Here is a 15807-nt window from a genome sequence, read left to right as displayed (position 1 = left end):
TATATTATTGTAACTAATGAAATTCATCGTAATGACAAAAAATTAAGTGTAAAAATGGAAAACTTTATTCATTAAAAATAACATACACATCAATTTTTTTTTAATTTGATATATAAATGATGATTAGTTCCTATGCAAACTTCTACGTATTTAAGCATGAATAATTTTACGGCAAATTTTTCAATCCAGGATAAAATTTTACTCAATGCTAAAATATATCTATATATTTTTAATTTATAGATGTACTGACGATAATATTTTTTTCATGGATAAAATGATATCCCGGTGTGAAAAACGCCTTTACACTTTTATTACTATGACAATTTCTATTTCAAAATAAACTTTAATAATAAAAAAGAAAAATTAAATTTTTCGTAACTTACCCCAGTGTTAATTAGTGTCTAATAAACAAAGTATTATATACTTTTTTTTAACTTTGTAAGTATTGGTATTGAAAATTATATTACATCATTAAAAATTAACATTTATTTTAACATGAAAGAATTTGTCTCATGTCTGGTGGCAGTTCAGAAAATACAGCATTCCACTCATTTGAAAAATCTTGTTGGACAGATTTTATAAACTCTAAAATAACTTGTTTAGTTTCTGAAAAATAATAAATAATAGTCAGTTTCAATAAAATGATTATTTACATTACAAGCATAAAATTTAATAAATTTACCTTCATTAGGAGCTTTCTTCTCATACAGCACATTAATCGAAATTATTAGAAGAGTATGGATATGAGGTTTAAGAACTTCATGTTTATCTCTATAAAGAGTTAATATACTTTTAAATACAGACAAATATTCTTCATAATCTTTTTTTAAGGGTAATTGTTGTACAAAACCAGGAAAAACGACTTCAATATTGATTAATGAATAATTCGTAATGATAAGTCGAGCAATAATTCCAACCATATTGTCTCTAGGACCAGGATGTTCTTCAGTTTGAAGCGCATTAGCAACTAATAGTATAATTTCGTTATAATGACATTGAAAAGCTTCTTTGCCCCAAAGAACAAGTTCTCCTATACCATAGTATGCATTATTTCTCACTTCTGGACTTGGATCCTGAATGCGCTTTTTAAAGAATGGCCAAAGTTGAGGTACAAAACTTGCTGTCATATGTCGAAGGGCAGCTAAACATTCAGATATTGTACCGACAGCGAAAGATCTTTGAGGATCAGATTTATCATGTTTTGTTCTCTCTTTGAGGAACGGCAAAACAGTTTGAAAGTAGTGAGCGAACTCTTCAGCTGAAATAATTTTTCCGAAATTAGAAAGTACATCACCAGCGCATTCTACTAAAAATTCGTCCTGTTCAGCTTCATCGTCTTCTTCTGCATCCTCTTGATCCTGACACTCAATTTTACCAGTAAAAACATCTGTCACACAATTCATTATAGCCTCTTTGTGACCTTCGCCAACTAGTACATCAATTTTTATTTCTTTTAAAAGTTCGGCAAGAGCCTCGAGCCCACTTATTACGACTGCCGCTTCAACATCCAGACGAATAAGCTCTGAAAGTTTAGGAATGAAAACAGATAATGCTTTTAATAATGCTTGTTTACCTTCATTTGAATAAATTTTTGAAAAATTTATACAAAACTGAGCTAAAGCATCAATAGATACTTTTTTAATATCATCTTGAGGGTAATTTACAAGCTTGAATACTTCTTCGAATGCTTTTTCTAAATAAGGTAAAAAAGCTTCTTCAGTGTAATGAGCTATATCACGTAATGCTAAAATAGCTTCTTCTTTTTCTTCAATGTAAGAGTCACCAAGTGTGTAAGCGGCTATATCGTCATCATCATTACCATCATCTTCATTGTCAGTATGTTCGATATCTTCTTCATCATCATTTTCAGAATCACTCAGATCTTCGTAAATTGGATAAGCTGCGTCTTCAAATTCTTTAAGATGAGCCACAACTCCTTCAGAACTTTGAATGCTATTAAAGATAAACTCTAAAATTTGTGGAAGCGCTGGTGCTAAATTTTTTTTTGTTATAGTCGCTAAAGAACCAAATAATCCATACACAGCTTTTCTAATATCAGGATCATTATTTTCAGTGATTAGTTTCATGCCTAAATCTAAAGATTTTCCAACTAACGGCGCAAAATTTTCCTCTCCAATTGTTCGTATAAGAATAGCCAATGTATCAATTGATTGCACTTGTAAGCTCATGGTGTTGTCATCTGGCACCATTGTGAAATAAGGATCAAGAATTGTGATGATTTTCGGAAAATATGGAACCATATGTTCTTGAGCAGCGTTTGCTGCAGCTCCAATAGCACTTAGAGCCAATTCTTTAATATGATTTGGAGCATTTATACTTAATGTTTCAAACAAACGTTCCATTAAAATTGGAAGGTACGGCAAGATTCCATCATTAAGATTTTCACAAAAAGTTTCAAGTGCATAAAACATACAATCGACTGCTGGTGGTTGAGATTTTTCTTGTTTTATGTGTACGCACATTTGACTGAGATAATCAAAAAGTACAGGCAAAAGTTCTTGAGAATATTGACTGATTTCCGGCTGGAGATACTCGGAAAATTTACCCAAAGCATAAAGTGCAGCACTCATCACAATATGAGAACTATGCTTGATTCCTTGATAGATACATTTGAGAAAATATTCAAGGTATTTAGATCTTATGTACTCAGAGCAACCTTTAGCTAATGATGCCGCAGTTAAAAATGCAGCTTTTTTTACCCATACATTATCGCTTTGTACACTCGGTTCTACGTGCCGAAGTAAAAGTGGAACTAATTTTTCAGACTTTAAGTGTATTGCCATTACAACCAAAGTTTCTCTTGCACGAGTTACCGGAGTGTATGTTGGATTATCATCATTGGAATCTTCATCATCATCCTCTTCATCCTCTGGTGAACACATTACTCGAAAAACGGTATCGACAATTGGCTCCATTAATTTATGCTTAATAATGGATCGTGGTTTAGCTCTTATAATAATAGCTAGCGATCCTAATGCACGTACTCTCAGCATATCATCCAGCGATTTGTTTTCTCCGATCGTCAGACACATGTGAATAAAGATTTTTGCGTGAGGAGATATGAGAGTTACAGCTTGTTCACATAAATCATCAAATAATTCCATCGCCTCTTGGGCCTTATCGGGTTCTTTTGTAGACAACGTTTGAATGGTACCCATTGCCAATGGTATCATCTGATTGTATGCATTGACCATCGCTTGATTCCCTTCCACCAACGATGCTAGATACAGCATTATTTTGATGATATAATATGCAATAGGATGACCTAAATCTTGTAAGGTGCTGTATGTTTGAACTAGAAGACCAGCTAGTGAATCTAAATGCGCTGTATAAGTTTCCGGAGCAATTTCAGTCATTTGTGCTAGAGTAAATACTCCCAACTCTTTTTCGATTATATTAGCACTAGATACAAGTTGCTGGATAAATTGGAACAGCTCCGGCCATCCATTGTTTGGTAGCTCATGTTTGACAATCGTACCGATCAGTTGAGCAATTCCTGTTTTGGTATTTTTGTCTGCTTCATTAACCAAGCCTTGGAGTAAAATGGATTTTACTTCGTTTTTTATATTTATTGGTAATTTGGACCAATATTTTGTCTTGGTATACCGTTTTCTTAACAGTAAGGCACCATAATGTCTTATCTGCAACAATTAATAGTATTAGAATTAAGAAATAAAAATTAAATTATGATTCATACAAAAATTTATTTGTTTCTTACTGCTGGGTTAGCTGACGAAATAATTATTTGGCATAACACCAATGTACTTTCAGGATTTTTCAGAGCTTCTCGAAGTTCAGCTGTACCCTATCAAAAACAACGATATGTAAAACTATTGTAAGTATTTGAATTCATAGATAATTATATTAAATTGTTATTTGTAAGTAGTAATCAAATAATGAAAGAAAAAAAAAAAAAAAATCAAACAAAGCGAAAATATTTTTACAATTTTGAAATTTGCAGATGCAAAATCATTTTTTTTATTTGACAAAACAAATCAAGAAAGTATTTTTAAAAAATTATATTGAAATCAACACACATTTGAAAATTTTTAGGTTTTACATAAAAAATAAATGAATATTAAAAAAAAATTTTTGAAAATTTACATTTGTAGTTTTCAAATTTTCAAGTTCATGTTTTTTTCTGAAATCTCTTATAAGGATTGATTTAATAAAAAAATTCCAAGATTTTCAGATGTCTATTATTCTCAGTATCATCAAAAAATATAAAAATAAAATTTGCAGACATTTGAGATAATTTTTATGACTTTTTTCATTGAAAAAATTATTTAAAAAAAAATTAAAGGAAAAATATCAATTATAGAAAATTTGAAAAAACATGAGTGTAATTTTTAAAAATTGTTTTTTAGTTAATTTAATTAATGAAAAAAATCGAAGATTATTAGTCGTCTGATGATTTCAGTATCATTCAAAAATCACAATGATAATTTTTTTTCAATTTTCACTTTTAGAGTTTTTATATGAAAATTTATTCGTTAAGAAAAATTATAGAATTTTTCAGCTGTCTGATAATATCAATATCAGATTTTTTTTTCTGCATTTTTATATGTTAGCATCTATATCAAGTTAGTTAAACACGTGTTGAAACTTAATTATTACTTCAAAAAAATATACAATATTCTACATACTTGATGAATTGCCTCATTGTCAGCTAATAATAATTTTGCCAAAATCTCCTCCATGTTTTTAGATTTTTTTGTACAAAGCAAGTTATATCAGTTTTAAAATAACAAATGAATTAATTTTTCACAGATTAGTTATCGATGTTGGTTCTCAAGAATTTTTGTTTTTACTTTATAAAGGTTATGAATGTTTATCTTTGTGAATTAAACCGGCAGGGTACCCAGACTTTCTTTTCAGCGCGTAGCCGATCTGTGGCGCTAAAGTCGCCCAAAGTCGCCGCGATCAATTCAAATTATAAAAATTAAATAACAATTTTTTTTTTCAAATCTGGTTTATTGAAAATTATAAAATTATTATCATTTAACAAAACTAAAGTTAGAATACAAAATTCAAGTAAATTTTATGAAGTGAAATTTTCATCATAAAATTAGTTTAGATAAATTAACATATATGTTATATTAGGGTGTCCGTTATTTACCAATTTGGTTTTTGACTTTGCAGTGCCCATTAGATTTTTAGTTCGTGACCTATTAAGGTAGTTGTAGCGTGATAGGCATTTCAACAGAAAATTATGAAATTTTTTTTATTGAAAGATAAATATATTAATAATTCACTACCAAAATTTCAGATCAATTGACCGCACCGTTTTTGAGTAATTAATTTTTGAAATTGCATCTTTTAAATGTAGCGGTATAGAGAGATGATGAAGTTAATATGAAATCTTTGGCCCACTCGAGTGGTACGGAAGATTTCATACTAACTTTACCATCTCTCTATACCTCTACGTGTAAAAGATACAATTTCGAAAATTAATTACTCAAAAACGGTGCGGTCAATTGATCTGAAATTTTGGTAGTGAATTATTAATATATTTATCTTTCAATAAAAAATATTTCATAATTTTCTGTTGAAATGCCTATCACGCAACAACTACCTTAAAAAATATCAGACCCATATAAGCCGTTAATATTGATATTGAACGGTGCCACAAAGACGATACATTTCTCATTTAAATAACATGGGGTTTTGGCACGTTTTACGATTAATTTTTTTTGTTTCTATGTATAGAACGTCCAATTTTCTACAATAATACTTGTTTGCCATTGCCATACATGGAATTGGCATAGAAACAAAAAAATTAATTGTAAAACGTGCCAAAACCCAAAATTATTTAAATAGGAAATGTATCGTCTTTGTGGCACGGTTTAATATCAATATTAAGGGCTTATATGGGCTTATATGGGTTTGATATTTTTTATTAGATCACGAACTAAAAATCTAATGAGCACTGCAAAGTCAAAAACCAAATTGGTAAATAACGGAACTCTAATATTATAAATACTTTCAATAGTAATGTGGTGATTAAATCACTAAGGTAATCAGTCATCGGCATTGAATAATTATCTTTCTTATTCTAAACTGCGCTATCAAATGTATTGCAACTGAAAATCGTCACCGAGCTTAGTAGAATTATTGCTCAAATATTTAAATTAACATAAACATTGACTAAATTTTACGTAGTAATATTCATGAAATATAAAATTAGTTTAGATAAATTAACATATATTTTCATCGTAATATTGTGATTAAATCACTCAGGTAATCTTTCTCACTCTAAAAGTGTACAATTATACGTATTGTAATTGAAAATCATCACAAAAGTTATTAAAATTATTCCACAAATATTTAAATTCACATAAACATGACTAAATTTCAAGTAGTATTCATGAAACATAAAAACTTTAATAAAATTCTTCGTAGTCTTTATTAATTTTTATAAAAATAATAAAAAAAATTGTCGTTCTGTTGTTAAATTTCAAAAGTCGCCTTCAATAACATTTTAGTCGCCGAGCCTTGTTAAAAGTAGCCTAAATGGCGATAAGTCGCCGCATCTGGTAACTCTGTAAACCGGGTGCTGAGTGTGTGGAATTTTGTGTTACTAGTGGAGCCACCATTCAGTAGTGGATTTGTAGAAAATTGGAATAAAAAAATTTTATTATCTTCTATTTTTTTTATTAAATAATTTTTGCGAATAAAATCACAACAAAATTGCACTATTTATACTTTTTAATTTTTTTTTTTTTTTTTTTTTTTTTTATAACCCCGCTTTTCAGACTTCTGTCTCGATGGGGGTCCGACCGAGACCGGAGGGGGACTCCAGGCTGATCGGTACATTAAGTTTGGCAGAATAAGTTTGGCGGTATTACCTACTTTTTCAGCCTGGAGAGTAACGCGGCGATGGGCCGACTTTGGGGAAACTGCACGCATGCAACTGTGCCCCACCGGTAGCACAGGGCTTGGGGAAACCATCGAAAAACCCAAACCTGTACAAGCCCGGCGTAAGTTACGGGCACCGATGTTCACTGAAAATTAAATTTCAGCTCACACCGGGATTCGAACCCACGCCTCACCAGTCCCAAGCAAGCATGACAAGCGTTGTACCGCTTAGCCATGGGATTGGCTTATATACTTTTTAATTTGATAATTTTTAATTCCTGTATACAGAAACATATATGTTTCCATTTTGCGTGCCCATTCAGATTGACTTGACGTTAGCTTGACATCAATTATTGATGTCATGTGTTGAAATTTAGCAAGACATTCCCCAGTGGAAAAATAAATTGCATTTTATTTATAAGAGCGGCAAGATTTGAATTTTTTTTCAGGTATGTAAATGTACATATTTAGATTAAATTGAAATAAATATTCAATATACAGATGAATCACTATAGTAATCTTACATAAGAATCTAATGAAATTCGACGTAGAATGAATTATAAAAGCCATATATGGCTTTTATAAAAGCCGCTATTTTAGATGCGAATTGTTTCCCTGATCAGGGCCTGATAGCCAGCGCTTTCTCAGTAAGTGTTGACTTCCAGCAGTTGCGGTTAATTTATACATCAAGTTGGCGGTAATTCTTCACTCAACAACAGTTGTAAGCAAATTGACGGAAATCTACGGCCGCAACTTGAATACAAGTTAACAATCAAACTTGTAGTTAAATTTCCTTTCAACTTTACTACAATTTGACGGAAATACTTGTACAGTAAGTTTTGACGTCTATTTGCAGAGTAAGTTATAGGTAACTAATAGGTAATCGCTCGCTTTGCCAACTCTTTCCGTCAAGTTTGCTTCAAATTGCGGACGTAGATTGACAGTAAGTTATAGCTAAGGTGGCTATCAGGGCGGTTTCTTTGTTTTCTTTATTTTGATACAGTAAGAAAATCATCTTTTACATCTGATGATAAGAATGATCTCGAAACCCTTTAATTATAATACATTTAATAATAGATCGAGCATATCGACGTTAAGAGTAGTTTTAGCTTGACATCAAATTTCACTGCAATTACATTTCAATTTTAAGCCAAAAAGCATGAAAAAATACAAATATAATTTATCACTATTTACTGTTTTGCAATAGTATCTCAATTTGTTTTTTTTTTTTACGAAAAATCAATTTAAAACTGAGAAATAATTAATTTTAAAAAGTTTATCATTCGTTGTTTATAAAACATATCGGGTAGATCAAAGCTTTCTGATAAAAGAATCTATCATATTTCTTAATCTTCTTTTATCGTTTCATAGTGAACGTACGGTCGTTCTATTTCAAAACACTATAAGTAATGGCAAAATTTTTAGTTTCGGTATTTTTGCATTTTTTTATTGATATTGTAAATCAACAATCTGATATTTTTTTCTAACAATAAATTTTGGTATTTATTTATCTTTCTTGTGTAAATCAAATTTTTTATTAATTTAGAGTCTAAAGTTTTTTCTACAAGACTAATTTCGAGAAATTGATAAATGCCAGATACTGTGTTCTGGAACGAGACATTCACCGTTATTCGACAATAATTTTTACTTGTAAGTGAATGAAAAAATAGAAAAAAAAATAACTTCCCGATTACATGAAAATCATTAATTTTCATAGCGGGAAGTTACAAAAAAACCATTACTTAAAGTTGCTATTACGTCAATATCCTTTAAATTAGTTTACTTATTTTGCAGTAGTTCACGATATTCAACGCAGCTATTTGAGCTGGATAAGTTAGTAAATTTCAAAAATCGACTTGATAGAAATTCAATGATTATTTTGAAAGAGGGTTTAGTGAAAAAATTTTTGATTCATTTTGAATGTTCTATTCTTCAACGATTTTCAGAATATCAATTGATAAAAATATACAAAAATCAGAATATCTTGAAGTCAGTCAGTTGATAATCTCTAAAATTTTACAATTTCGCTATCTTTGCTTTTAATTTTCACAATGAAATAATTTTCAAACAGCTATATATACTTTTTTTTTAAAGACATAAAACAATTTAGCAAATACAAAATATTAATTTTTCAATTATTTATGATTCCCGAAAAATTTATTACAAATCAAAACTAATTTTTCTTTATTCATTCTGTTTTTGATTGAATTAAAGGAAATTAATTTTCAACAATTATCAGATTTTTGACAACTAATTTAATGTCTAATATTAAAGATTTCGATTTAATTTGTATACATTTAGTAAACTAAGTAATGGGCCCAGTTTTTCGATAAATTAAAGTTAGATAGTTGCAAAAAATCTATATTTTATAAATTTTATTTTTGAGATTTCTCACTAACATAGTTCATATATCAAAATTTTAGCAAATTTAAGTTGTAAGTGGAGCTTATTCGAATGCTGCTATAATAATATCTCCTTCAGTTTATTCGTTAAAAAGTATAAGTGGCGTTCACACACACATACACACACACACACACACACACACACACACACACACACACACACACACACACACACACACACACACACACACACACACACACACACACACACACACACAGTTGTTTCTGTTTTCTTATTTATTTTTTGTTGTTCGAAGTTTTGGTGTTGAAAATTAATACAAGTAATAAAAAAACGTTATAAATATAATGTACATAGCTATCATCAATGATGCTGAGTGGCTTCGCTTGTATATCATAATACCCATACTCTGACGTATATATGATTCAGCTAGGTCGATTTTATATTTGATTGAGCATGAAGAAGCTAAAAAAAATGCGAGAAAAATATTTAGGGCGCAAAAATTAAAATTTTACTTGCAATAATGCAATTTATTCACAACTTTTTTTTTTAATTCTTGTTTTTTCAATATTTAATAAAACTTTATACGTATAAACAAACATGATTTTATAGAGACAAAAGGAACGTTTTATGTTAAGTTCAACGATAGTTTCCATGTAAAAGAAAAAAAACAAAAGAGAACCGATGGTGTTGAGTCTGCTTCGTGTACGCCGACGCATGCCACATGCGTTCAGCCGTTGTGGATCGTACTGTGAGACGTTTAATTTATTATATAAACAAATAGCGAGAAAAGATGACCTGAGATACACTCATTGATTATACTAAGCAATTTGTCCATCTTATCTTTACCCGCTGTTTTAGGATATCAACAATTTTTTTAGAATAAAAAAATATAGGAAATTTTATAATATTGCTAGAAAATAAAAAAATATTATACATTTTTCTTAATCTTCTTTTTATAGTACTAGTAAACTAGTAAATCTAAAAGAGTTACACTGTTCTGAGAGCGAATACTCTGATTTTACGTTTGACTGCAATGTGTTCGATTCGTTTTGTCTTATTTTCTTTCATTTGAAATCATTTAAACTAAAATTATCGATTTCATTTTCCAGTAAGTTGTTTGTTATTATAGAAGTAATAGTTATTAATATAATTATTTAATAATCATTTTATTATCATGGCTTATAACAATTAAGATAAGGCAAACAATTTTGATTAATAATATTATCTATTTAAAGAGAAATAAATTAAATAGTAAGTTTGAATATTAAACAAGGATAAAAATCTGTAAATTAAAACATTTGACATAAAAAAGTAATAAATTGGTAGGTTCAAAGATTCGGATGCGCTTTAAAAAGGAATACCTATACATAGGGTCATGTAGGGCAAATGGGCGCAGTGGGTAAGAGTGCGCCATCCCAATCATTTGAGTCCCAATTAGATGGGATTGCGCACTGTTACCCACTGCGCACATTTGCTTCACATGACTCTACCGAAAAAAAGTTTACTTAGACCAACAAAATTTTTTAATTGATCTAAGTTGTTTTTTTTGGAGCAAAAAGAAATTTATTTGAGACAAGAACATTTTATAGGCTTGATAAAACTTTACTTTAGCCAAAGGAATTTTTCTTTTCCCAGAAATTTTCTTGAGTGAAGAAAATTAGTACAATGAAAAATTTTTTTCTTTTCTATAATCTAAATTAGAGGTCGTAAATTTTAGTCGTTTTTTTATGTTCGATAAAAAAAAATTTTTTTTACCATCTTTTTATTCAAACCTACAAAATAAATACAAAAAGTTAAAAAGTTAAATACGTTATTCTAAATCCGAGTCGAAATTTAGAGCCTATATAGAACCCTTTAGTCCGAAATAGATCTGACTGAGAGCCCTATAGTCCCATAGCTCTGATTTTGAACCCACAGATCCGAACATTCACCGAGAGGTCCGATTTTGAACCCTCAAGTCCGTCAATATTAGCCTCTTCATAAATTTTTATTAACTACAATTAAATTATTCATGACATAAAAAATTAAAAATTAAAAATAAAAAAGTAAAATAATATGAATTAACCCATGTACACAGAAAGAAAAATTTCTTGACTGGAGAACAAAATTCTTGGCTCAAGAAAATTTTCGGGTGCCTGAAGGAAGGCCGAAGTTGTGTTGGCCGAAGTAAAAATTTTTCTTGAAATTTTATTCTTGGTGGAAGTCATTTGTTCTTAATTCAAATTATCATAAATACTTGTTACAATAAGTTTTTGTATTTGATCAAGATTTTTAGATACTTTAGGGAAGCAGCGCCACTTACTTCAGCTGAGAAAAAAATTTTCTCACCTTCAGAAAATTTTTCTCTTGAATATTTGATACCCATTTTATATTATTTTAGCGTGCAATTATACATATTAAATGGAAAAAAATGATGAAATATTATTTGATCTTCCCATTTGACATGTTAATCAATAAAAATGTAAATGAAAAATTACTTCTATCTTTATATTTCATTTTTTGAAGTAAGAGAGAAATTTTCTCAAGACTAGAAAATTTACTTCTATCAAGAACTAAATTTTTTGGAGCAAGAGGCCGAATTTTCTTAAAATAACAAGATTTTCTTGACTTAAATAAATTTTCTTAGATCAAGATACGTATTTCTTAAAGCAAGACATTGAATTTTGTTGGAATAAGTGAAATTTCTAGTGTTAAAAAATAATTTTCTTTTTCGCTTAAGAAAATAATTAGGAAGAAAAATATTTTCTTGGCTCAAGTGAACCTTTTTTTCTATGTAGGAGTCCCCAGAGTCGAACGACGGGGCCAAGACTGAACAACTCAGTCTCGGCCGTTCTTTTGGTGAACCAGACTTGAACCAAGACTGGGTCATCTAGCTCTGGCTATTTAATGGTGTGCTAGGCTTGGGTCAAGACTGAATAACTTAGCCTTGGCCATTCAATGGAAAATCTAAAGTTAATTAATAATTAAGTAAGAGAAGGGGGAGGGGGCAAAACGGACCTATTAAGACAAAAATGTGAAATCCTTAATGTTTTTCTCTGATTTTACGTTTTTTTTAGTCCTTTGCCAAGTATTTGACATTAATTTGTTCTGTTTATTGAAAATAAAAAATTGAAAATGTAGGGCAAAATGGGCCACCTTCAGAAAATATTATCATATGAGTTTTTCAACTTGTCTTACTTTTTTTGGCCTTTTACTGAGTTTATGGTATTAATTTTTTTTTGTGTCTATCGAAATTAAAAAATTGAGAAAAGTGAGAAATCTCAAAAAAATTAAAAAAAAAATTTTTCAAATGTGGTTCTGTTGGAATAACTTTTAAACGGATTTACCGATCGATTCTAAAAACTTATCAGCTCTTAATCAAAAAACCACGTTGATCGCAGCCAGCCCGGTCAAAATCAGTTGATTCGTTAGTTAGTTATTGTTGTCGAAAGAAAACCAAAAAAAGTATTTTTTCGGAATTACTTAGAAATTCCTAGTTTGATCAATTTAAACTGAAAGATTCTTTGTGAGGCTTCAAAAACTGGGTCGAATGCCGCCAACCGTGTAGAAATCAGTTCATTCATTCAAAAGTTATTGCAGTTTAAAAATTCAAAAAATAGTGTTTTATTACACTTCTATCAGATTTTTGAGCTGGGAGAACTCAAAATGACACGAAAATTACATTTATTAAAAATTGATTTTCTATCAATTATTTAATTAAAATTTCCATCAATAATTAAAAAATTAAATTTATTAACTAAAAAAATTTTTCTTCTTGATCTGAAGAGAAAAATTCTTCAACTAAGAAATTTATATTGGTTTAAGTGAATTTTATTTGATTCAAGAATTTTTCGTCTTGATTCAACACAATGAATTTTTTTAAAATTATTGTAAAAATTTATTGTTTAACGAATATTTGTTAGCAAATGCTAAAATTTAAAATTTATTATTCAACCAAAACAATTACATATCGTCAAAATTGATATGGTCTTTAAAAAATTTTAAATTTGATAATTTACAGTTAAATTTTTAATATTGATAATTTTAAATATTAAAATTTATAATAAAATATTGAAAATCCACAGAATGGTGTACAAATTCTAGAGTAATATAAGGACTTGACTTTTGCATTGTTTTTAATTAATAACCATGTGTAAAAAATAGTTAATTTTCATCAAAACACAATATTAAATAACATAAATTATTAAACCGTCACACTTCATCATTATATAGATTTAGCTTATAAGAATGATGAGATGCGTAGCAGCTCATCGGTCGTATAGTGTAGGGGTTAGGTATCGGTCTAGCAAGCGCGCGGCTCGGGTTCGAATCTCGGATAGGGCGGATGCGATTTTCACTTTATTTCTATGATTAGCGAAAGTTAGGTTTAAATAAGAGTCAAACAGTCTGAATTTGCGTTAGCCTCTACATTTAAAATCAAATAGAAAAAAAAATGATGCTTAAAAAATTAATTTTTTTATTATTTCTTATGGAATAGCATGAGGCAGACTTGAAAATTGACTAAGGCACAGTCCTGGTAACCAGGCATGGGTCAGTCGTGGCAACTAAGAGAAATAAAAATTAATTAATAAAAAAATAATAATAAAAGAGGACTCAGGGGTTCAAAATCGGATCTAATTTTTATTTTCATCAGGTCCGATTTTGAGCCCTAAAGCGCCGAAAACGGAAATTTGTAGCGCTTGTGGGACCAAAACCGGACCTACTTAAACATGGAAACAGGCTCTAGTTTGAGCCCCTAAGTCAGAAATAGATCCGATTTTAGAAGGTTCTAAATGGGCTCTAAATTTCGACTCGGGAAGCTACTTTTTTCAAAACGGTTGATATGATATCTCAAGTTTCAAACCGATTTACTTGAAATTCGGTACAAAACTTTTTCTACATTGAAAAAAAAATAAAAAGAAAAACTCGTAAACCAATCATTTTGAAGGAGTTTCATTGTCAATCAACCAAAAAAGTTTTTGAACTAAGAAATTATTTTTGTCTTATTTTCTTTGTGTAATAGTTTTTCTCTTGAATCAATTTATTTTTTCTATCAGTGTATATAAACCATCACCTTTATCTTTTATAATAAAAAAATTTTTTACTAAATATAAGTATGTGTTTGTTAAAAATTTAAAACTGTAAAAAAAATTCTTCTTCAAAAGCTGCCATCTTGCGAAAAGCTTTTTTTTTTATTCTCTGAGGTGGGAGTTATAACAATATTCTTATTACTGTCCTTTTTTGCCAACTTATAATTTTTCTAATTCTTAATTTTATTGCACAGAAAAAAAGGTTCACTTGAGCCAAGAAAATATTTTTCTTCCTAATTATTTACTTGAGCGAAAAAGAAATTTGACTTATTCCAACAAAATTAATTCTCTTGTTTTAAGAAATACGTATGTTGATCCAAGAAAATTTATTTAAGTCAAGAAAATCTTCTTGTTTTGAGAAAATTCAGCCTCTTGCTCCAAAAAATTTAGTTCTTGATAGAATTAAATTTTCTTGGCTTGAGAAAATTTCTCTCTTGCTCCAAAAAATTAAATATCTCGATAGAAGTAAATTTTCATTAATATTTTTATTGATTAACATGTCAAATGGGAAGATCAAATAATATTGAATCATTTTTTTCCATTCAATGTATATAATTGCACGCTAAAATAATATAAAATGGGTATCAAATATTCAAGAGAAAAATTTTTTCAAGGTGAGAAAATTTTTTTCTCAGCTGAAGTAGGTGGCGCTGCTTCCCTAAAGTACCTTGATCAAATATAAAAATTTATTGTACCAAGTATTTATGATAATTTGAATTAAGAAACATTACTTCCACCAAGAATAGAATTTCAAGAAAAATTTTTACTTCGGCCAACACAAGTTCGGTCTTCCTTCAGGCACCCGAAAATTTTCTTGAGCTAAGAATTTTGTTCTCCAGTCAAGAAGTTTTTTTTTCTGTGCGATCAAAATTTTTTAACATGTTATGAAAATATCAATAGATAATTGGTATCTGGTGAAAAAAATGGTAAAAATATCTTGAATGTTTTTTTCATTAAACTGGAAAATTCTCTGATTAACTTAAACTGAAAGCAACATAATAGACTTTTTCACTTTAAAATTATCATAATTTTATGAACTAATGATGTAGATAATTATAAAAAAATATAATATTTTTGTTATTTGAGATTGATGGGAAAACTTTTTGCTTGAAATTATTTCCCTTTTTAATTGTTTACCGAAAAAAAGTTTAATTATGGAAAAGTTCTACGAGTCTTAAGGTATAAATAAGTCAGTGATAAAGAAAATTTTTTTGCCTAATATATTTATTTAATAAAAGTATATTTTGACCTGAATTTATTGAAGTGTTTATTAGTTAATAGCTATAGGTCATATTATATTGTCGTCCGAAAAAATAATTAATCTAAAGAAAAAAAATTTGCTAAGCTTTACTTTCATTACTTGTATTACATGGAGATGCTGTTGATAATTAACAATTCTAGTCTTTGTAACTGAACATTTATATTCGTAAAATTGATAGAATTATAACAGATTATTGATCCAACAGATATTAAAACAAAATTGATTAGTCTATGA

The 15807-nt window shown here is 29.1% G+C and overlaps 1 protein-coding gene across 1 annotated transcript; it reads right to left on the bottom strand.

The window, feature by feature from the left end:
- Window positions 1-42: 42 nt before the first annotated feature.
- LOC123268181 (importin-4-like) lies at window positions 43-4884 on the bottom strand. Its single transcript, XM_044733081.1, has 4 exons — window positions 4668-4884; window positions 3740-3826; window positions 683-3662; window positions 43-606 (listed from the first exon to the last, which is right to left on the bottom strand). Exons 1-4 carry the CDS (start codon window positions 4719-4721, stop codon window positions 491-493), a joined length of 3237 nt encoding a protein of 1078 aa, XP_044589016.1. The 5' UTR covers window positions 4722-4884; the 3' UTR covers window positions 43-490.
- Between the last annotated feature and the right edge of the window lie 10923 nt (window positions 4885-15807).

This window comes from Cotesia glomerata, linkage group LG6, assembly GCF_020080835.1.
Source record: "Cotesia glomerata isolate CgM1 linkage group LG6, MPM_Cglom_v2.3, whole genome shotgun sequence".
NCBI lineage: Eukaryota > Metazoa > Arthropoda > Insecta > Hymenoptera > Braconidae > Cotesia > Cotesia glomerata.
The sequence above is the reverse complement of the archived record's forward strand: the minus strand, read 5'-3'. Positions and strand labels throughout refer to the sequence as shown.